At 36.1% G+C, this 25,611-nt stretch overlaps 1 protein-coding gene across 2 annotated transcripts in view; it reads left to right on the plus strand.

Annotated features, from left to right (window-relative positions):
- svp (COUP transcription factor 2) overlaps positions 1-25,611 on the plus strand; it is a 98,880-nt gene that overhangs the window by 61,411 nt on the left and 11,858 nt on the right. Inside the window, exons 3-4 of one of the 2 annotated variants that reach the window (XM_067777321.1) lie at positions 12,038-12,655; positions 12,728-14,084. In XM_067777321.1, the coding sequence (XP_067633422.1) occupies positions 12,038-12,655; positions 12,728-13,689 (1,580 nt within the window). In that variant the 3' untranslated portion in view covers positions 13,690-14,084. Of the gene's footprint in view, positions 1-12,037; positions 12,656-12,727; positions 14,085-25,611 lie in introns of those variants that run through there. The other variant, XM_067777313.1, reaches the window with a different exon arrangement.

A 25,611-nucleotide genomic window follows, 5' to 3' on the forward strand; every position in this document is an offset into this window, starting at 1 on the left:
TACAATTTGACCCGCTCAAGTGTATATGATTCTAAAGTACACCTGATATTCTCGGAAAGTACACTTAGTTCCTTCTAAAGAACTTTTTATGCATTTTACTATTTTAGAGTTCATTTGACAATTTCTAAAACTTAAACTTTGATTTCCAAAAAACATTTGATAATTTTATGATGCCTTTGACGTCGTCGAACAGATATTTAACTATTCAAAAGTCCAAAGGATACTTTTTTAAAACCAAATTGAAGTTTTTTTAAATCAAATTGAAATTTATTTTTGACTTCAGAACTCCTCGTTGAAATTCAGATAATGAAAATTCAGAGTTGCTATTCCAAATTCTGATAATTCCAAATCAAGTCTTGAAATTTTCAAGTTCAGAAATTTTACTGTACGCTTTCTTCCTGCAGCTTGCATTTTCTAGATCTGCTGTAATTGTCTATCAACTCCTTGCCTCATCACCTATTAAAAAATGTGCTTGGATGGCCGGCTTAGGGGACTCAACGATATTACGTTCGCTCCCTAATCTTCTTCTATAGAGTTCAGTACATTGTTTGGAAAAATTTTTACTGGGTTGTGGCTTGCTCAAACTTGCATACATACATATTTATCTATATCTATTAGCGTATGTGTAATATAATCTTAGAAGTTTGTATGAATCTTAAATTGTTAGCTGCGAAATATGACCACTTAAGTGATCATATAAACCGCATTAATGGCATATTACTGTCAATTGCTTGTCTTGTTGTTGTAACTAGTTGCCATTTGAAATTTTCATTTCTTCACATTGCTGTCGTTCTTGTTGTGGTTGTTGTAAGTGTTTTGCGTACCTGTCGAGGTGTCATGTAAACTTTGCACTACATAACGACCACATTTTAGCACCGACATTCGAAACGGTCGAATGTCATAAGCGTTTATGTAAAAGAGTTCAACACCTTTCGAAAAAACTCTGCTGTATTTGCCGTCGCAATCGCACAAACAGCTGAGCTGCTTCTCACCATTAAAATTATACTTTTTAATTTCAAATTTGTGAAAATAGTTTAACATTTTCAGCGTCATTACATGCTGACATACATACATACATATTGCACATTAATTGTCAACAAAACTGGTTCAACACCAATTCTCTTGTCTTCTGGGCATCGTATCTTCGTTGAAATATCGTGAGAATATTTTCAAAATGACAAAATTTTAAAGCATAAAACACCCTTTTTATTAAAACGTTTTTACTTGCCTTTATACATACGTACATTGTACAAATACAACATAAAAAGTTCAAAGCAAGAAATGTTTTCTTTATAAAAACAAAAAAATATTCAAAAATCAGTGCAAGAAAACTGAAAAAGGTGAAAAAAACTGGACAGAGGTCATGTATTAGCGACCTCATATGAGAAACGGTCATCAAGTTTAAGGTTCATCACCAAAGTTGTTGCTACGGTGGTAGGTTAATATGATTTAATTGTTGTGTCAATTGCTGCAAGCTGTAGACATACACGCATACACGCACAACTACAGCTTTGCTGTTAAGAACATGGAAAATGTACAGCTATAAGCGTTTTTCAAGGTGGAACAAATGACCGTTGCATGCGAAGATTGTTGGGCTGATGTAAATTTTTCTGCAGAAGAACACCAAAAAACTTGATTTACTTCAAAAATTTGATGTTTTAGTGACGTCAATTCACGGTGACTTTTTAATTTTTAGCCGGGATATTGGCATCCTCACTCCATCCGGTATCGAGTTTGCTGTCTCCCTTGCCGTTATTAATCGTAAAGGAATCCTCCCTGCTCTCAAAGCCTTTCATCATCTGGACTGCCTGGTAGAAATTTCGGGCATCATATCTTTCACTCCCGCCGTTCTGACTTACGTTTTCTCTACTTCACTCTTTTGTATTGTGTTACGATAACTCTGCCATACGCGCGCGCCTTGCTGCTCCCGTTCGCTTTTTGAGGCATTGGGGTATTCCTTATCCTTACATTTGTTGCTTGGGACGCGATGGAAACTTGTGATGCGCGCAGCATTGATATGTGTTGTAGCAGCACGCGCTTCCTAGTTACCTTCATACAGAATTCATATTCCACTCCTGTAGAAATTTAGAAAATCACACGCATTTCCTTTTTTATCGTATCTCAATTAATTAACTTTCTGTAAGAACGTTCAAATAATAAACGCCTCGCTTCCTGCAATCAAACACTTCAACAGGCACTTAGTTTAAAAAGAACAAAGAACCCACAAAAAACTTACTGCAAGCACTCCAACATTATGTAATCGAATATCGAATAAGTGTTCGAGTAGTCACTTGACATTCCGATTTATCGCATGTCACGCATCATAACCTTTCACAAAGGAGCAAAACAGGAACAACAATAACGACAACGTAATCGAAGCAGTGTTAACGACAGCTTAAGGCAAAACACAAAAGCCAACATTAAAAAAGGCCAATAAAATGATGCAATACGAGTGTGGCAAAGACGTCTTGAGCACGTGCCGCATATTGTAGCAAGGCTGCTGTGAATGCAAGCTGAGAGCTCTGCCACAAAATCAGGCTAAATAAATTAAGAACAACAACGATGTAGCGATATAATACATACAAAATGTATTAAAAAATTGATGATTAAAAGAGACAATAAAAACAACTGACTCTGCGTAGTATAAATAGTAGAATGATCTCTTGAATTGGACGGGTTTCATGGGGGTTGCAGCAACACATACGTTGTTGTTGTTTGCTACTACTTTGAATGAAAATATGTATATTTGGGATTTCTTTCATTTTAACGTCAATGCTACGTTGCCACCACATTTTCGCATTTTACTTGCCATATATTTTATATATTTCTTCATTTTTATTGCTCTTGCCCACTTCCCTCTGACGTTTGTTTACTTTTCGTTTGCGCGCGAATTTTGATCCCGGTAATCTCTGGTGTTGATCGCAGTGAACTTATGGCAATAGTGAGTTAGTAGTGAGCAACTGTGAGTGACTGAGCTCAGCGGGAAGGTATGAGCAAGATCAGAAATCAAGACTTTTTCACAGAACACACAGTATAGCGCACAGCAGACGCTTTGGCGCGAGTTGTTTATTTGCTTCCTAAAGAACTTCGTTGCCAACAGAAGAAAGCGGTTAAAAAAGGAAAAGCTGACAGTTCTTCCTTCACGTACAGTCGTTCGCTTGTAATCGTGTGTCGTATATTTGCATAAAAGCCTAAACCGCACAGCATCAGCACAAGTACAAAAACTGCTAGCACCACACTCGGCGTGAGGATCAAGAGATTGTGGTTCCGGTCACAAAGCGTAGCGACAATGCCGCACAAAGGCCATAAAGGTGCCAAAAAGGCAACCAAACTCTCTACTTTCCCAGGCTCATTAATAACTTAATGTCCGGCCGGACAAAGAATTACCAAACGCGAACTGGACAGTCGCAGTGGTCAGTCGATTAATAAATGTTTGTGTGTGTGTGTGTGTGCGCGTAGAAACTAGTTTGCATGTCCAGTCGACTAGCAAGCTGCCTGAACTTGTCACATCGTTGAGGTGGATCGTTTGCATAACAGCTGTAATGTATTTGTTCAGCAGTCCAACCCCAGATAACGGAGCTAAAGAAGCAGCGAAGAAAAGTAAAAGAAAGAAAAATGTAAATCAAAACACAATTACCCAAATGTATTGTCGCAATAATTGCCGCTTTACATTTTTCACATTTTCGTGCACTGCAGCAAGGACGAGAGATTGTACGAAAAGGTGGCACGTAAGGAGGCAGAGAGAAGGGAGGATTAACTGACCAAAACAAAATGCATGTGTCTTATGAAAATTTATATCATTTTCTTTGTTCTGTATGAAACTAAAAATTCTTGTCTTTGTGCAATTTCGATTCTTCTAAACTGGTCAAACCCGATTTGTCCACCCTTAGACGAGCGTAAATTTGCATAGACAATTTTTAATTGCCATAAATAAAAAAATAACGACAAGAAGGGTTCGACAGAGTGACCACTGCATTGACAATTGCTGAGGCGAATGTATGAATCTTAAGCTTCGACTTTCAAATAATATTCAAGGAAATATTTCAAGTACTTAATAGCAAAATTGAAAGTGAATTACAGTGGAATTAACAGTGGCGTAGTGAGGCTTTCTTGCGCCCGGGGACAAATATTTTTTCAGGTCATTTTGTCGTTTAAATCTTGTACCTATTTCTTGTTGTAGACGATCGAGAACACTTTTCATAATGCGAGAAATTTCACATTCTGCGGAAAGACTACCATCTCTTGCCGATTCTCCGGGCATTTTGCGGCGCCTTCTTACACGTTTTATTATATCAATATCCCATTTTTCACAAACAGACTTCGCTTTTTTATTGCTTCCTCATAGAGAGTGTCTCGAATTTCGGATAGTTCAATCGCTAGTGATTTAAGATCATGAGACGCTTCTGATTCTGTAATCTGAGCTGCACACGATCAATCCTTCTTAAGATTTCATAACAGAAATGAACTAATGTTATGAAACTAAAATTTTGTATATTTCGTAACAGAATTGTATCTTCGCTTCTGGTGTCACTTGTGGCGTTGGTGTCATCTGCTAATTGTTCTAAGAGTTCTACTACATTCTCTAGCATATCACCAATAAAGCTAACCGGTTGTATTCTGGCGCTCCATCGTGTTTCAGATTCACGTTTGACAGTTTCGTTAAAATAATTCCCATTGTAATGTTGAACGTGGAAAAAAAGATATACATACGTATGCTTTCAATTATTCCACAACCCCTCGCAAGTGCCGAATATATGCATGCATTTTTTAGTAAAAACAAATTTTTGCCGAAATCAATATTTTCCAGAAATCAGTTATAATAAAAAGACAAATTATCCAGGAAGTTCTGCTTTGCGGAACATTTGTCGCCCCCTGTGAATGGCGCCCGGTGCAAAATGTTCCCCTTGCTGCCCTCCCCCCCCCTTGCCTAACTACACCACTGGGAATGAAAGAGGAGTGAGACAACATTTAAAGGCCAAAGTAGAAAAGCAAATAAAATGTAATAAACTGCAACTACAGCGAACTGGATAATAAGAATTACATTTAGACCTTTATACTAAAGGATGAACACATAAAATTTAAAAATATTTCCAAAACAAGTAAAGGTGTCTAACCGAACATTATATACTCAGCGTGAGCTTCAATTGTACATTTCATTTCAGATAAATTACTTTTCTACATAACACGTGGCACCGCCCGTTTAAAAAAAATGCTCCCCATTTACTCTTAAAATAAAACTGGATAAGTGAAATATCGTTGATTCAAAACTATTTTTTGCTAAGTTATAGCTTATTATTCTAGTCTGCGACCCTTTTAAACTTGTTTTATATCTAAGTTACCGTGGTCTTTAACCGATCTCGTCCATTTTTTATAGAAATATATCCTGCTATAGGGAAAATTTATATACCCAATTTTATTACGATCCGTTAATTTTACTTCGAGTTATGGCTCCCGAAACATATACAATTTCTTAGTCATAAAAGGGGAGGTGCCGCGTCAATTTTTTTAATTTGAAGTTTTTCCTATTTACTGTTATAAAAACACTTGGGAAATAAAATACCATTGATATAAAGTTCTTTTTTGCAAAGATATAGCTTATGTTATTCGTCCATGACCGTTTTAAAAACTTTTATATAAAAGTGGGCGTGGTCCTCAGCCGATTTCGTTAATTTTTCTTCAAAGCATTCCTTATAGTAAAGGCAACCTCTCTGCCGAATTTTGTTACGATAGGTTTAACGAGTTTTGATTTATAATTAATAATATTTGTAAAATTGATTTTAACACAAGTGGGCGGTCCCACGCCCATTTAAAAAAATGTTTTAAAGTTTTTATTAAGAGTTTCAATATCAGCCCATACGTCAAATATCAACATTCTAGCTGTATTATTTACTAAATAATCAGGTTTTTTGTGTTTTCCAAAATGTTATATATACACAAGGTGGGCGTGGTTATCATCCGATTTCGCTCATTTTCAATATCAATCTATTATGGGTCCAGATAAGCTCGTGTACCAAATTTGGTGAAGATATCTAAATATTTACTCATTTACCGTGTTAACGGACAGACGGACGGACGGACGGACATGGCTCAATCAAATTTTGTTCGATACTGATGATTTTGATATATGGAAGTCTATATCTATCTCGATTCCTTTATACTTGTGCAACCAACCGTTACCGAACCAAAGTTAATATACTCTGTGTACAAAGCACTCTGAGTATAAAAATTTTATATATATTCTTTTCAAACTTAACACTATTTTTGCCATCGAATAGCAGCATTAAAATACCACTTCACCAATCGATTACATAAACGAGAGTAAAAAAAAGTAAAACTTAAAATGATAGGGATTTTCTTATCCATGCGCAAACACCTCAGGCACCATTGTCCGCCTTTTATTTATTTCACTGCATTTCTGCTCATTTTTTGCAGATTTCCACAAATGATAACAGTTTGCATATGATTTCCATTGAATTGTGTTGTGGGTGCGTACGAATGCTATAGTTTCACATTCATTTTTCTATATGTAAAATAAGTTAACAAAGTAATTTTAAATTGAATCTGAACTGTGAAGGTAATGAAATATAAAGGCCGCGGTACAATGACATTTTTCATATATATGCGTTTAACACAAGCTTATGCATTGCAATAACACCGCCACAATCAACCAAGATGTTGTGTTTGTAAATATGAAGGAACTTCAGACTTAGCAAATGAAGTTTATAACGCCTTGCCCATTCACATACAAAATTTCCCGAAGCACTGTTGTAAACATTCTCCCTATACAACAAAAATACTTGCTAACATATTTTGTGTCGTATTCGATTGTTAAATTGCAGTTTTTAATTGCGAAAAATGTTAGAAAATTTACCAATCAGTGGGAAAAATAATTTCACTTGCAAAGTGTGCCAACACCCTTAGCCAAGGCAAATGTCAAATTCTTCTTCTTATGATTTGCTTGGAGCAAAATTGGGGAGTTGGCTGCTTTTCAATATCAGATGGCGCCAGTGTCGCTCATTCTACCATTCTCTATATGAAAAACTGCTTATGTGTCGGAGCTATAAGTCCCAGAGGCTCAAAAACGTATTTACTCATATACGTACAGTCATGTGTAAAATATGTAGACCACTATACAAATAGTATTGCTTGAAATGTATAAGTATGTATTTATTTATTTGAATATGTACATTAGAGTGGATCGATTTGTACCGACAAAAGTTAACCGATATCGCGCCATCGATTTTTCGAAAGGATTTGCGCTCAGGAGAAAAAAATTCCACTACGCATACCCAAAAAAATAATTTTCGAGCCTGCGAAATTTCATTTTTTTTTTTTACTTTTTTTCGCATTTGATTTTTAAGGTTTTTTTCATGACCTAAAAAAAAATGTTCATATGTATACCCTGTCCGACCCAAAAATTTCCGCTAATAACGTTGGCGATAACAGTTTAAAAAAAAAATATATATATACATATATATATAGGGTATACATGAAAATTTTACAATCAAATTCAAATTTTTTTAGTACGTCATGAAAAAAACCTTAAAAATCAAAGTCGAAAAAAAGTCAAAAAAATGGAATTTCGCTGGCTCGAAAATTATTGTTTTGGATATGCGCAGTGGAACTTTTTTTTCCTGAGCACAAATCCTATCGAAAAATCGATGGCGCGATATCGGTTAATAAATCAACCCAGTCTAATACTAGTACATACATTTTGCCCTGTATCTGCAAAAAAATTGATGGTAATGCTGTTAGTAGTCGGCTGTTGCTCAGTTCCACCAATATTCTTTTTTCTTTTGCATTGCATTGTATCGATATTTTCTCAAATGTAAAATCTATCGAATATCAATTGTGTGTCAAACTTCGCGATCTATCGATTAGTTTCAAGGCTGGGTAACGCAGCCCGACGTTGCGTTCTTTCGTTGACCAGTGAGTGGCTCCACTGGCGCTGATACATCTAGCTATAGCTTAGCAATATATTTCAAGTACGAATACTAAAATATTGACTCACAAATATGCTTCATATTGCACATCAAAAAAAAAAAAAAAATAACTTGGCGTAATTACGCTAACAAATTGCATTGATACCGGCAGTGGCATTGGCTTCAAGGAATCAGCGTCAAAAAGGCGCCAGAAAAACTAAATTCTTTTCACCATCCTTCTAGTCGGATTTCCGAAAATATTTTCTCATATGCTCTTTTACATATTTTCACATTTATTTATTTAAGCTCAGTACTTAAATTTAAGAAAACAAAATAAATTGTGAATCATTGGCCGAAGGCAGAAATTTAGAAGTTTAGTTTGAAACTATAGATCAGACCAGCTTATTAAGAAGAAGAAATAAACTTCTACCTTCCTTTGAAATTTAAGTTTATATTATAAATTAATTTAAACATATCGGTAACAAATAATTAAGATATAAATATGTCAAGTAGGGATTCTTGCCAAATATTCTGCTCACGATTTTCACCACAATTTGCTTAAAAGTCTAAATAATGCATTATTCTTAAGATCTCAAAAAACATATATACTTATGAAAAAGTATTAAAAGTTTGAGTAAAATGACTAAAGTAAATCCCATTATAAGTATTTACGATGATTTGTTAAAGAGAAATCAATCCTATGTTAAATTTTCTATTTAGAGTCAATGTCATTTGTACCAAGTCCAGGTGAGGGTTCTCAGTGCAGCAATATAGATAACCACACACTCAGTGAGACTCTTTTACTTTTGTCTAATCTTTCTTCCACGCAAAAACAGCAAAAAATACAATAACCACTTAAATAATAATAACAATAATGAAGTATTTACTTTAGCAAATGGATTTAAGTCCAATGATCAAAACAAATCCAACGACTCCATGGCAATAAATGTCGCCTAACTTGCACACAAACATAAGAATCAAGGCTCTGTACATACCCAGCAGCTAAACACCCAATCATACAAGGAACATACTAGTTTACAGCTAACGGTTTTAAAGGGCGCTAAAAGTAGTACAAGAAGGAATAAAATTGTAGCAAATGTAAATGCAAAGTTTTTCATACTAGATAAAACTTACAACCCTTTGCACGTGGCGATGGTCATCATGAACATGTCCTAGTATGTTTCATAATAATTTCACTTCTTCACCAACTAATTTTTAGGGTGCGAACTTTGAACTAGAGTATAGCTGCATTCATACTGGTGTTATCCACTCAGCCGTTTCAATGTCCCGGTGTACGCTTTGCATTTGTCTCTAACTTTTGCGTTTTGTTGCTGTTCTTCTTATGCATACTTTGAAACATATATACTATACACTCAGAGAAAAAATCCGTTCTAAAAACCAGCACCACCGGACTCAATTCAAGCTTTTCTTGTTCTTACTTTTTTGTTCTTGAAAAATGAACGACCCGTTCTCAAAACAATAACCTTGTTCTTGAACTGGCAACTATTTTCTTGAAAAGAGAACGGCTGGTCTTAAAATGTGAACAAATGTTCTTAAATTAAGAGCAATGTTCTTAAATTAAGTTCAAGAAAGAAGAAACGGTATTATTCGTGTGTACTACAATGTTAAATACAACATTTGGCGCAAGTCTCTGCAAAAATCGCGAATACTCCATGCATGCATGTATGGAGTACTCGCTATGGACCAACCGAGTGCTCCAATATTAACCACAATTCATACAAAAAAGATGGTCCAATTAACATTGCGATGTCCTAGGACTGGACCATATACTCCAGCTCTGCATTACATCAGAGTAATCCGTGGAGTACCCACAGTCCAATAAACATCGTGTAGTGATTACAATCGTTACAAACGAGCAATGATCGGCTTACAATATGTTCGTGTAGAAACATGAGTTGGTCCATTGCTGCATTACAGTGGAGTATAATGATAAGTGCTCCAGTGGACCACATGATGCAACGATTTTTGCAGGGTGTTATCAAGCAGTTGTAGTAGCCCAGCGGCTATGATGTTGCGGCTGCGATCGTGTGGTGCGAGTTCGATCACCGGAAAACTATCAAGTTTTTAAAAAAAAATTTGTTTATTCTATTTTTTTACTTTCTTTTGCGCTCAGCTCCATTCACACATGCACAGTTGATTCTCAAACTTGTTATGAAATGTTTTAAATTTATATTCATATTGCATCATCAAATAAGAAAAATTTCTCGATAAGAGAATTAATTATATGAAAAAATGCATATTATGCGTTAAGAAAACACGTACTTAACGGACCGTTGTCAACGAATGTTCTTAAATTTGAACTTGTTTCGTCCGTTTTAGAACGATTTTTTTTCTGAGTGTATATTTTAATCGAAAGTTATGTAGAAAATTTTTCGGCGCATTCAACAAATATTTGTCAGAGACATTGGAATCATTGTTTTACAGAATACTAAATGTTCTGAGCCCTCAAATTTCATTTAACTTTTCATTCTCGCCGCCAGTACTCGTTCTCAAGGACTATTTTAAATTTCCACGATTATTACATACCGAATAGCCTGGGGGTGATACTGTTTACGGGGTTCTTTTCAGGATAATTTCTAGATTCCTTAAGGCTCATTTTTGGATAGTTGTTGGGATCACTTTGGCATTTTCTTGCAGTTTTATAAATATTTGAGTTCGGTGATACCAAATTATTTTATATTCTCAATATTCAGGAAAATGGAAGGATAGACCCAACGATTAAAATGATTATGTCAGGAAAATAATAACAGGCAGCAATTGGGAGTTTAGCTGGTGAATTTGAATCCACTACGAAGACAACTTTTAGCTATGAAGGTAGTGGTAATTCGCATCATCTGTTCACTTTCACCAGTTTAGTTTCCACTTTGAAGTAATTTTCACTAGTTGGCTTATCCTCCATATCAGTTATTAAGCAGATTGTTACAAGTTAGCAGAAGTGCTGGGTTCATACATACGTATACTTTGACCGTATCTCGGTAAGGTACGTTTTATATATGGAAAATTTGCGTAAAGGTTTCACGTGTTTCGCCGATTACTTACCAATTCACCTTCCCCCCTTTTCCAAACAAATCTTGTTATTTATTTATATATCTACATATTCGTATGCACAAACAAAATCACATAATCGTTTGTAAATTGTGCATTTTAATTAAAAGTAAATTCACTCAAAGTTCAAAACAGCAATGCAAAATTGTGCTGTTGTTTTGTTGTAAATTTACATGGCGAATGTGTTGAAAAGTATATTTTACAAAAATTTACATACAAACACTAAGACGAAGTACACTACGAAAACGAATCGTGTACCTATGCAGACTTTAGCAGACTGCGTCTTCGAGTTATATACATATGTATGTATGTAAGTGCGACGACAAGTAGCGAAGGGTTGTTCAACACAAACTCTTTGCCTTACCCCTTCACCGTATGCTCTTCTGCAGCACACGTATACCAAATATTCGCTGTAGCTCTTTTAACATTGTCAAAAATAAATTTTGCTTAATGACGCAGTGCGAAAAGTAGATATCTTTAGAGCTGAGCATGAACTTTGTTGCTTAGGAAAAAGGGGTTGGCATTTGCCCCCTATTCTTGACTTCGTTATGGCTCTTTCTAAATCTTGAACCTTCGAATTCTTTGCCTTCGTACACATCCTTTGCATCGCTCTGCCGCTTGCCGTCATGCGGTCCAAGTTGCCTCTAACAATACACTCAGATTGAGTTTGCAGATATCCTTTTGTTTTGGCTGCCAGTTTAGGGGTTTGTGTTTGGTAAACGTCTTCGCATTGTCGTCACGATTGCATATGGACGCGCCTGAAAACATGCCACACTCTCTGAATGCGTATCTTCAACGTTATCTGCCAGTCGCATTGTTTGGCGTGTGATGTCGTGGTCAAAATAGTAGTTTTGTTGTAATTGTTCGCATTTGAAAATTTGATATTTAAATAAGGTATTAGGTTACCAGCTGTCCCGCCGGCAGTCTGCTATCCAAATACTTCTCGATTACTGTAGCTTATTTATAAATACTTGGTCTCGAACTTCTTACATTTTCCAAGCTTATACTAATTTTTCTTTCTTATCTATCTTCTCTCTCTCTCTTTACAGCTGTTCAACGCGGTCGCGTGCCACCCACTCAGCCTGGTTTGGCCGGTATGCATGGCCAATACCAGCTTGCTAATGGCGATCCCATGGCTGTTGCCGGCTTCAACGGTCACTCATATCTCAGTTCCTATATTTCATTACTTTTGCGCGCCGAACCTTATCCTACGTCCCGCTATGGTCAATGTATGCAACCGAATAATATAATGGGTATCGATAACATCTGCGAATTAGCCGCCCGCTTACTATTCTCCGCTGTCGAGTGGGCAAAAAACATACCGTTCTTCCCCGAGCTGCAAGTGACGGATCAAGTGGCGTTACTGCGACTAGTCTGGTCTGAGTTGTTCGTTTTGAATGCGAGTCAATGTTCGATGCCGCTACATGTGGCGCCGCTGTTGGCTGCTGCCGGTCTACACGCATCACCAATGGCGGCGGATCGTGTCGTTGCATTCATGGATCATATACGCATCTTCCAAGAACAGGTGGAAAAACTGAAGGCGCTACACGTCGATTCGGCGGAATATTCCTGTCTAAAGGCGATCGTGCTCTTCACCACCGGTAAGTTGTTGGACATCCTTTACCGGGATGTGCCAACGCTACTAACCAAAGTTTCAGCTAAAGTGTGTGCATTGGCCGCTGCAGCCAGCGCGCATAATAGTGGGAACTCAGATAGCTCGGTGGGTACGACATCAACAGCCGCTAGTTCGTTGGCGAATGGCACTTGCGCTGAGCTGTTGCATGAACAAATTTTGCTTATAGTGCGCGATCATCTCGATGAGTTGAATCGTGCTGAAACAGACACAACACAACAACATACAGCAGCGGCCGCTTTCCATCTGGCTGCGTTTATGAAAAGTGTTGCCGGAGTTGAAGCGGTCACACAAAACGCCTTCTTCGCCAACGAGCATGCGGCGCTCACACCCACTGGAGCGGCTCCAACAAATACAGATCTTAATTCTGGAACAAACAATGACATGTACCAAGTCAACGATGAACGCAAACCAACAACACAGCAACTGGCCACAAGTTCTGCGAACGGTCTTGTACACTCGGCGACAAGTGCATTTAGCTCGTGTGCGCCCAGTCACAAAACCGCCGCACATTTGACCAGCACTGATGATTTGTTGGCTGCATTATATGCTAGCGCTAATTCTGTCGCGCCCGCTACATCAACCACAAGTACAACAAGCACATCAACTACGAATACAAGTCATAATAACAGCAGTGGTTTGGGTGCTTCAATTAATACTCAATCGCAAATCGGTTCCTCCCTATTTAATAGCCTAACCGCTTCGCCTTTGAGTAATAATGCTTCCCACTCCACTTCTACAGCTGTCACTAATACCACCACCAGCACCTCAGGTACCGTAGGTAGTAATAATGGCGGAACATATCAATCGTCGCATAACGCCCCTGCCCAACAGCAACAACAATTTCATGCACATTCGCAATCGGCACAAGATCAGCAACAACAAGCTGCAGCTGCGGCTGCTGCCACTGCGGCGATGTTCTATCAGACACCGCCGCGCACTGCGTTTGGTTCGGCCTTTGATATGTTCCACCATAGTACACCGTTCGGTGTAAGTAATAGCGCTTCGTTCGGTAGTCCCAACTATAGATATTCGCCGTATAACTTTGGAAATAGGTGGCAATTGTAGTGAATAGTTTGGTCTAAGCATTTTAAGTGAGAGCCTTGAGATTGATATTGTGAATAATCGGTAGTGTCACCGCCTTAGCTTTAGTTAGAATCTAGTCTATTAACTGTAAGCTGCTCTGTAATCGTCGTAAGCTTTGTTGATAGGCAGCGGAGCGGGGTCGAGCATTTATAGCTCGACTATGCAGCACACGCGTACAAACAAGTCGTACTTAACGGGTTGTAGATATGTACATATGTATGTATAATGTACATATAACACTAATTAAATTCTTAGTTTAGCAAAGCGTACGCTGTAATTTTATCCATTAATTAGTTGTATATTTTGTTAGACGTTGCAATCAATTAATTTTATGAAATGTATGTAATTTAATTTATTATATTTAATATATGTAAGTATGTAATAGTATGTACGTGTATGTATGTATGTCCCAGTGTGCATTATATTTATAATAGTCTAAAATAATTTTTAGTGTGCCTAAAGTACTTACCTAAGCACTAACTAATCTATAAACTAATTTATTCTACAAAATAAGCCTAATTAATTTAGAAATAATTTTTGTTTAAAAGTTCGAAAAGTTTAAAGATGAGAGGAAAGAAAGAAAAATATATGCATTGTTGCTTTAAAAATTAAATTGTTCAAATTTGGTGTTTTCATTTTATTAAAAAAAAAAAACAAAAAAAAAAAATATTTCACTAAAACTATTTGGCATTAAAAAATTCGAATTTGTTTATAGCAACGTATAATATTCCCCAGTTAACACAAATCATTCATTGGGGTAAAATTTGTTAAACTTGGTGGTAGCTTTCCATCAGCTACATACAATCATGAATATTAAAAAAATTTAATTATGAGCTTTATCATGTGACCAACACTCACTTTTACTTTGTTTTCTATAAACAAAAACTAAGGGAAGCATTTCGTTAAAATTAAAAAAATATCACTTTAATTAAAAATTTTATAGTAAAGTTCAAGGTTAAGTAAAAATGTTTCTATTTTATGTATACTTTAGTAATTTTTCTTAAAACTTATTTAATAACAATTATATGTATGCAAAACTGCAAAAGTTAGAGACAAATTACAAAGCGTGCAGCGAGGCATTCAAATGGTGGACTGGGGAGAGGCATCTGCCTTAACACCAGTATGAATGTACATAGGTGTACTCGAGTTCAAAGTTCAGCACTCGAAAAGATAGCTGATGAAGAATTGGAGTTCAAAAACATATTCTAGTAACCATAGCCGTGTGCAAATTTTGTAATTTTTCCCTAATACGGATAAAAAAAAAATTTATAACATTTATTTAGTAAAGATTCAAATACTAATTTAAAGATAAGAATATTAGGACTTGTTATAGGCAGTTCTACTTAATCCTAATAAATTTATTCTGAACGAAATTCATCTTAGAGAGTGGGCAATCTCGGGGATTATTTGTAGGCTCATTAATTCTGCCTACGCAAAACAAATTTTAGAAAATACATATATTCAAAAAAGGTGCCATGACAAAATCCCAACTGGCTAAGCCACAAGTTTTTTACTTGTGACTACTTCACTGCTTATGAGGTGTTATAATCCCAATTGATATAATGTCACTCTGGAACCTAAAAAGATAACAATTTTCATCACGAGGGTGGTTTCCGTGATATTGTGTGAAAGTTGCTTTTCTTGCGAAGACCTGCATTCGAGACCTACTAGGATTCATTGATATCATAAAGTTCAAGAATGTTTTCCTGGAAAAAGGCGCTTAAATTCGGCGAACTTAAATACAAAAAAATATATGTTTTTAAAATATTTATTATCTTCTTTACTTGGATTATGTCACCTTTTAAAATGACTAGGAATGCACCCTGCAACACTAAATACAAAACGTAGTAGTTCCTTTGAACACACCCACCTACCATCATGTATTTCTAATCTTTTACTTCATTGCATTACATAAATACTAATACTAATGTTTTTAAGAAAATGTTCCTATTTTTTCTAAGCACTACTTTTTTGCGACAAACTGCTTTTTCATTGGTCAAAATATAAAGCTCAAAGCCTCAATTAAAAATATATGAGGCTTTAAAAGATATCACGACAAACGAAAGACCAATTTGAAGAAAAAAATTAAGCTCAAAGCTTAAACTTCTAAAATCATTCACTTAGATCAAAATACTTTTAATTTTTTACAAAGCCTTGCTGTTTTAACAGTTCGGTAGATATTGAAATTCCTGATTTTTGGCTAAGCTCCCTATTGATCTAGGAGGGCGATATGTTCCCGCTTCCATAAGTGATAACGAAATAAAATTTATGCAGAGCCATTTACTGTTTTTCAGTATCCTTATAAATTACATATGAGGTTTCTCATATAATTTGTAGCCTTGGAAAATCTTCTAAAAACTTTAAAACACTTGAAATTGCTAATCGGATAGTGAGTCTAGGCTATTATCTGAAGATCATCGTATGCTACATAGCCCATTAGTGCAATGCGTATATAGGTATGCATATTTAATATTTTTGTATGTATGTATCAACTTTATATTAAGTTATTTCTTTAGTCTAACATAAAACACTTTGCATGAATTATAATTTTTATCAGTTTGAAATAACCGTTAATTAGCAAATATTACAAACATATTAACACAAGAACACATACACACACAAATTAGCGCTTGTAATATTTATATTGTAATTATATTCTTATCTTTTGATTTAATGTTTACAAATTAATGGTTTTTAGTTTTCGAACTTAATCAATATTTCGTTCAATCATCATTTCTTTGTTGCTTTAATTGCACTCATCTCCATATTTTGATTTTTTCACTAATAAATTTTCTTTATTTCATGACATCAAAATGCATTAATTGTGACCCTAAACACACACACCCAAACAAATAAAATTGCACACTTTTTACTCACAATTAATACCAGGACTTTATTTGGTCTCACACAACACTGTGAATGTAATTAACGGCACATGGACCAGGTGATGGCAGTAAACCCGCATTTGGATTTATCAGGCATTTTTTATTCATATTTATTAATTAAATTTTTTATTACATTCTTATATTTATTTGCTTGCTGTGAATTAAGTGATTTTTTTTATTTGAAAGCACTTTAAATTGTTTTAATAAAAAATATGCATTTACATGTTTATTGAAAAACTTGTATTTAATATTTTATTTTTATTCTTTTTAGGTATTTATATTTATATGTAAATTTAAGTGTAAAATAAATTAAGTAAATACAATAAGTGGATATTTTCCAAGACTATTAAATTTTTTTTTCAAATCTGTATGTAGGGAGCTTATGTATGCGAACATGCATACATACATATACACAGCAACGAACACACGAAGATAGCAGTAAAAATTTATATCAAATTTCGTCAATGAAATTCTTATTTTTTATTTTCGATAGTTTAAGAAGAAACTTCCACGAATTTTATAACTGGAGCTTTGTATACCATTCTCAAAAACGTTTTCGCAAAATTTTGAAATTTCGAGAAAATTTTATTCTGACAAAGTACAAGCATTAGATCTCTCAAAACTCGTTTTGCTTTGAAAATCTTTTTTCCGATGTGTGTTCAATACTCATTTCCATACTTACATATGTGGAAGACGATCTCAGCAGTCCTTCGGAAAAAAAATTTCAAAAATCAATACAAATTTTGAGAGACCTAAAATTTTACTTTGTTGGTCTAAAATTGATTTGGCTACAAAACTCCATACTCCAAAAAATTCAGTAAAATCTAAATGTAAATTTAAAATGTTATGTTTTGGTTTTATTGGTCTGTAAATAATTAATTATTATATTAATTTGTTGTCTTCAAGACCAACTTTATTATTTTTGTAAAATGTATATTTTAGAAGTTATATTATATTAAATAATTATACTTAGAAAACGAGTACCATATGGTCTGCAATAAAAATCCTCGTCTAAAGAGATAATAGCACCTGATTGGCGCACTCAATTGACGGTGGTAAAGAATATAAACAACAAAGAGTAGAAAACGAGCTATAAATAGAAACTTGCAAAGTGCATTGATGGTCTGATGCGTTAAAACGTCAAGCCTTCAATGTGTGGATCGCTAATGATAAACCGTCATGGGTTTTGAAATAGTCGGCTATACGGTCTATGAACTTTGTTTTTTCTAATCTACTCGTTTTCTAGGTATAATTATTTAATATAATATAACTTCTAAAATATACATTTTACAAAAATAATAAAGTTGGTCTTGAAGACAACAAATTAATATAATAATGTAAATTTAAAAAATTTCGTAACATATATACCTACACATACTCGTATAATAATTATTTTTGAACACGTTGTCAAGATTTGTTTGCATAGTTTGAGTTGCAAAATTAATCGAAGAAGAATTCAAGTGAGGAAATATGATATGTATTCTCTTCTTCGCTGCCGTGTATATGGTCACAAGCGTCACCAACCTAAGTCGACTCAAGAAAATCGTGGGGCGCCAGGCTTATTACCTGTTTTTTTAATAATAAAAATCTCATATTTTTGTGCAAATTTTTTGTTCCTTACAATGTTACATCTTTGTTATGATATGAGTCAGTTAAAGTATTGGGTTTTAAGTTTTTCTGAAGTCGAATTAGGTTATTATCGCTTGTGACCACAGATATGAACACTAGGGTGGTCCTTATTAATCAAATGAACGATCTCTTCCAGTCTGAATCCTTCAAACGAAAATACTGCGGTCAAAAATATCACAAATAAATTTTGGTTCTGATGGAAGACAGTTAGGGGGTGTCGTACAGTGGTCAAAACTAAAATTTTTCTATGTATGGAGACTTTTTTGGTTTCTAAATCTGATAACACAGTTGGCAATAACACATATAGTTTTTGGCTCCTATTTGAAACTGTTAAGGCATATTGCAAAGGAGTACGCTATTAAGGCTCAAGATATTGAAGTACATATGAACTTTTAACACGATGAGACTACCCTGAAAAAGGGCGAAAATTGATATATATATGACGTTGGCTACCTTAACAGAATCGATTTTGGGTATTTGAAAACAAAAAATTATATTTAAATTGTTAAGTATCCATGGAGAAATCTTAACATTAACCTTTTCATCATCTCCAATCAGGGCCAAGATTTATGTGAGATATTTTTATATAGATGAGTTTAATTAAGTATTCCAATTCAGATGAGTCTTCGGCTAAATTGAGGGTCGTATACTAGATTTAGTTATATGTGAAAACAGTAAACCAATAGAGTGATTGATTTGTGAACACCACGGCAGATGTTATCCCGACCCCGTCATTCCCTTCCTGAAAGACTCATAGGTCCACATTGGACATCGAAATAAAAACAAGAGTAAATTAGCAGTGCGCAAAGCTTTAATTATAAACTCAAACCAGAAAAAATTTACCCTAACCTCACAATGAGGTGAGCCCGCCTACAGCTTCACCTGTTGTTAATAAATTAAACTAAAAAATTAAATATATCTGGTAGGACGACTCTTTAAAAGCAAATGAAATGTTATTTTCTGTCTAACCTCTGATAACGGTAATAGCACGGTCAAAAAGTTATATCACATGGAGATTAGGGCGATCGAATTGTATGGGGGAAAAAAAACTTAGGTGCACCTCCAGTTTCTGAATCTATGGGTCATACTGAGTAATATTGTACATGGGACCATAGGTCTGAATTGAATTTCGAGCCTCCACAATTTTGTTAGAAAATTTTATATCCCAATCCGAATCCAAATTTGTTTTCATGTATTTTATTTGTGAGAGCCGCTATTCGGATTGGGATATACAATTTTCTAACAAAATTAGGGAGGTTCGAAATTCCTGACGTTTCTTTTCCCCCATACAATTTGACCCGCCCTAATGGAGATGATATTATCAAGTTGCCTCTGACAGGTTTCTTTAGAAAAAAAAAGTTCGAGTGAATAACAAATTTTACAAAGAATTTATTCCAGTTAGTCACTTTCTTGACCAGTGTCGATTTCGGATATCTTTCTAGAATGAAATTTTTTCCTTAATATTATTAAATTTATCGAGTAGTACATTATAATTAAAATAAAATTTTATGAAAAATGTCAAAGTGTAGGGAGGTAGTATATTTACAATTATCTTCAAAAGTCATACAGTCTCCTCATTACTTGAGGAGCTCCGCAGACTCTAGACTCGTTCTTCATTTTTTAGCCTTCTCCAACAAACTGCGCTACGGTAATATCAACCAAATAAAAGTGTGGTAAAAACTAAAGAGTATTGTATTAAAATTATTTAACATTCTCACGTACCACCTATTGTCATTCTGTGGTACGGATAATTGAGTACGCCTGTAACGCAAGCTTGTCCGCGAATTGAGGCTGCGCTCACATTAACCGTTGGGTTGTTGGTCGACGACGTTTATTGACGTCAAGATACCACTATATGAACATTAATCCAACACTCATTTAAGCTGCTTAAGTATTTACAAAAGCCACCGATCAATACACCAATCGTCAGATAGTCATTCAAATGCAAGTAGATACAACAACAGTAACAATGATAGTAAAGCAACAAAACACATACAGAAAGCTAAACATTGGTTGTCAAATAAACCTGTGAACGTCTAGCATAGTAAAATTGCAGGCTGTGTAAAGAAGAATAGGGATACTTTGAGTAAAATTGTTAGGCGCAATGAAAAAAATTTCCCAAATGTGTAAGCAACATTATGTGGCATGTTTTTGCTGCTGTTGGAAATACTTGGAGCCAAAAGAGGCATACCAAAAGCCATTCAGCTGCTTCATGGGTCGCTATTCGAGCTGGAGTAGCAAAAAATTGCTATTGTATTTGAATTGCTATGATGAGTCCATAAAATACAGCCTATCAGTCAAACAAAAATACACACACACGTAAACGCACCCACACGCGCGGTGTGTGCATACCGGCCGCCTAAACAACTGACGGATCGAGCAACCGACCAACATAACGTGCAATATGCGCGTCACATGCATTTTTTTTTATAGTTGTGTGTGTCATACGTCGCGTTGTGGACACGTTTTATACACAGCCTCACCATTGCTCTTCTCATCGCAACCCACCTGGCCACTTTTCGTTGCTGGCAGACATGATCAGTAACGACAGTTGTTTAGTTGCTTGACTGCTTCGTTGGATTGTTGTTCGATTGCTTCAATATTAGAATATGGAAGTTGTTGTTGGTGTTGGTACTGTTTTTGCTGCTGCTGACAACATGTTGCTGCCAACAAACTAACAGTGACTCAAGCGGGCGCACTTCATCGCTTCAACAGCAAGCTCACGTTTGCCACCCCTCATCGAAATTTTCTTTACGCTTGCATTTGTTCGTATCTTTTTATACCATTCACGAAAATGAAATGGTATATTAAGTTTGTCACGAATCACAAAATTGTAAATCCTTAAAGGAGAAGAGATAGACCCACGAATAAGTAAACCGAAATGAACAGGATGCAGAGCTGAGTTGATTTAGCCATATCTGTCTGTCTGTTTGTATGCAAACTATTCCGTAAATTTTTAAGATATCTTGATGAAATTTGGTGCCCGGGTATATTTAGGTGTGCGATTAGACATTTGTTGCAACCGGCCATATCGCACCACTATAGTATATATCTCCCATACAACCAATTTTTCAGAAAAGAGGATTTTTGTCATATCCTACTCAATTTATCAGGATGAGGCTTCAAACTTCACCAAATACTTTCGTATATAGCAAATATTGTTGTCTGAAAAAATCGAAGAGATCGGTCGTATATATAGTATATACCCCATATCAACTATCATTTCTGCTCCCTTTTTAACGGCTAGAAGCTTCAAATTTCTTCAAATACTTACGCTTACGTCATATGTTTTAGGATAATCATGGTCATTTGGCCTTTTCATGCAGACCACAAAGAACGTGAAACTTTGCATCCTCACATAAAGAACCCTCCCTCTTTTCTAATTTTATATGTATTTATCTTAGAAATCGCTTAGGTTTATACAACTCTTCACTATATATTTCATATCTTATACACCCAATTATCTGGATATTGCGAATGGGATAAGATTATTGTTCAACCCCATTCATAAAAGGTATGAAGGCTGTGCCGAAGACAGTCCCGTCCTTACTTGTTTTTATTGTTTTCACTTTTTGTTGCTATCAGACATCATTTGATTTCGCTTTGTTTTCGTTTCGATTTTCGATTGTTGTTCACTTGTATCTCTCATGTCTTCGTCACACGTTGAGCTCATCGATTTGGTCTGACTGCTTGGCTGTCTGATATGGTGCTGATCGGCTGGTCGGTTCGTAGTTCATTCCTTCTTCTTTTTTTACAGGTGATTTAAAACATTGTTTTTCTTGTTGTTTAGTCCATAGGAATTTGTTTACCATGGACTTATGTAAGTAAACACGACACATACCGATCGGCGAAACTCTTTGGTAATTGTCATCTTTGGCTTATTTTGCATCTTGTTCGTGGATGCCATCTATGCAGTGACTGTAAAACAGTTGATTTTACAAGAACATTGAATTTTATTCACTGGCTTACATTTTAACATAAAATACTGAATCTTCTTCTTAGGTTTTTGTTTTTTATTTTGTTTAGATGAATTTGTTGCCCTTGAATGCATTAGAGCGGAGTGATCTTAAATATCGGTAGTACCTGGCCCTAGGAAAGGCTCAATTAGACAAACATTTAGTCGCTCGGGTGTCACTTTCAGCAGAGATGACTATTCCTACCCCTCCAGCAGTATTCATCACTACACGAAAAAAAACGTATTTCAGTAAACCAAATTTTTTTCGAAGCAAAAAAGTTATTTCTCTGTTTTTCGAAGAAAGCCTTAAAATGCATTTATGGTCTGCGCAAGGCTCTTTTTCGATGAGGGGTTAAACGTCGTGGTTGTCTATTCTTTTCATTTCGGTCTCATCCATCGTCTGATTTGGTGGGCGAAGTTTTGTACTTATTATTTCATTCTCTTGTCCTTAAGAATGACGATCCTATTATTTACAAAGATTTCTGTCAAATGCACGGGTTGCCAGTTGCGCACTTACATTGTTCTCCGAGCACATTTGTTTTTTACCCCTCCAAGTCTACTTGCGTAAAATCAAAGTATTGTACGGGGGTGCAAAATCAAAACCATTTTACATACGGCTTAGTTCTTAGGTACCGAGTCGGGGCCTCTTCAATCAGATGTCTGTTGTGATGCCCAAGTTTCTGGGTATTCAACAGAAATTGTTTGTTCAGCATTTCTTTTCCTTCCCTAATGGGGAGCAACCTCGCCTCACTGTGTAGGTGATATTCTGGGGACATAAGAAAACAGCCCGCATCAGTTCTGAGAGCAGTGTTTTGGTAGGCCTGTGTTTTCTTAGAGGGACGCGTAGCATGCAAGTGGCTGGCAAATTGCTTTGTAATTGGTAATGAGTGTCTCTTTATATCTACCCGGCAAGAGTTTTGAGGATTTTATTACAAATCTGGATTATAGGTACAATTACGCATCCATGCTCGCAAAAATGTAGATCCTGATCGATCGTTACACCCAGTATTTTTGAGTGTACGACAGTCGGTAAAGTAAAAGCCATCAACGTGGATGTTCAATATGGTCGACATTTGCCATCTCTATGTTGTAAATAAGGTCGTCGATGATTTGGTCGGTGACAATGTCAGGTTTCAAGAGGCGAAAAACTGGAGATATCAAGGAGATAGTTTTTTTTATTTTATTACAAAGCTCATCGATTTGTGGGCCTGGGCCTGGTACCATTTTTGTGCAGTCATCGGCGTAAGATACAATGGTGACTCCTTCTGTTGGTGAAAGCAGCTTGGAAACATAAAAGTTAAACCAAAACGGGGTAGGACACCACGCTATGGTACCCCTTGTTTAAATCTTCTGGTTTTTGATGTACCGTTCTTGAATTGCACCGATAACTGCCGACTAGACAGATAATTTGCGGTCCACCCTTTGAAACTTGGAGGAAGGAGGGTCCCTTCCAAGTCTTGCAGTAACCTTCCGTGGTGTATCAAAAGCTTTTGATAAGTCTTGCGCTACGAGTACTGTTTTGTGTTAGGGGTTTTGATCCAATCCGCAAATCTATCTCTGTGTTGATGGCGTTTAGCGCGGTGGTAGTGCTATATATTTTTCGAAAGCAAAGCAGATGATTGCAAGACGCAAGTAAGCAGTGAAATAGGGAATAAGAATGGATTCAACTGTCTTGGCCACTGGCGAGAGGAGAGGTATCGGACGATAGGATTCTCCTACGTTAGCTGGCTTCCCAGGCTTTAGTGGCGGTACCGCGCTGGCCATTTTCCATTTTTCTTTCGAAGGTTGAAGACATGCGCTAGATATTTAAATCCATCTTTACTAAGTTTTTTAAGCATCGGCATGGCTATACCGCCTGGGCCTACTGCTTTGGTGGTTTAGCATGATCGATGGCATCTTCAACCTCTTTTGCGGTGATGCTAATAGGGGACGCGCTGTATTTATGCTTGTGTGTGAGTGTGTTGGCCCGCCGTCTACCTTTGTCAATCGTAGTCGGCTGAAACCGCTCGTGCATTTTTTCGCATCCGACAGCACTTTATCGCCAAAGGCGATGGATATCTTGTCGTTGTGCTTAGTCGTGTAACGTCGTGTCATGCTTTGCACATAATCGTTAACTTTCTAGAGAAAATTTAAACATCCAAAACTTAATAAATAAATTGACCGCCATCAATGTGTCAGCACTAAAACTTGACCCCTCATTTGTCATAACAAATATCGAATTTGGTTAGTAAAGTTGCATAAATAAGCATCTTATCAAGTTATAAAATCCTTCAACACAACAATAAAGTATGGTTTAAATAATAAAAGTAAACACAGAAAAGGATTGCTTATACACAAATTCATAACAATGAAGAGAATAACGACAACAATGCCAAAATTATGCCACAATTCAGAAATTGGTAAATTTTCAATAAGTAAATGGCTTGCGGATGCTCGTATGTCTTTAACCACACAAACACAAACATAGAGATATGATATACTACCACATCTCGAAGTCTAGTTCAAACCAGCAGCCGGCATACTTCTCATCCTCATCCAGCCACTACACAACCAGATCTGCCTGTCGTCGCTCAAATGTGGTTCGATTCGTGTGCAACACCAAAAGCTTGTACTTTTCGGTCCAACTCATTTGAGGTTAAAATCTTTCGGCGCTGGTTTTCCATTCTATCACACCGTGATTAAACTTTTTTTCGACCAGTTTGCTTAGATTTCAGTAAACACAAGTGCCTTCTCGTTTGTGGTTATTGTTTTTGTTGTAGTTTTTCTTAAGTTACTAACGCTGCTGCTGCAGATACTTTACGGTCATTATGCATTTAAGACATGCGGTCACGATCTTTTGAGTTAGTGACTGCTTTTACAAGCCCTTCAATGCCCTCATCCGAATCACCCTTACTTCGTTTGCGGTTCGTCGTAATACTCGTACATTTACTTACTTACTTAGCTGAATAGTTAGTGCTCTCAATTTGAAAATTTCGAGAAGACTTTACTCTACAACAACAATACATATAAAATTGGCTGCATTCTGGCAGCGTGATCTAGTACGCATATTAATGTTGGCAATGATAGATTTTATGTCTTAGTACCGTTTGATAAAAGCTACCCTTAATCCTATGTAGCTCACAGATCTATTTCGGTTGTTTAATTAAAAAACATATCTCAATCTCACACTCTCCAGATGCCCTCTCGTTTAACTTTCCCCTTCCCTAACCCTCTCCCTATGTTCTCTTCTTTGCCTTTCTTCTTCCCTAACTACCTTTCCCTCTCCCTCCTAAAATCCTTATCCTTCTCCCTCCTGTTATAATCCATATATTTTTGTCTCTCTTCCTTCACCTCTCTTCCCTCAGCTCATGTTCAGCTTCTTTTGACTCTTACTCTAACACTTAAGTTCGGTTATGCCGTGCAGGTCTCTACCACAATTTTGATCTTGTGTCCGAC

The sequence above is a fragment of the Eurosta solidaginis genome, chromosome 1 (genome assembly GCF_040869045.1).
Source record: "Eurosta solidaginis isolate ZX-2024a chromosome 1, ASM4086904v1, whole genome shotgun sequence".
Classification (NCBI taxonomy): Eukaryota; Metazoa; Arthropoda; class Insecta; order Diptera; family Tephritidae; genus Eurosta; species Eurosta solidaginis.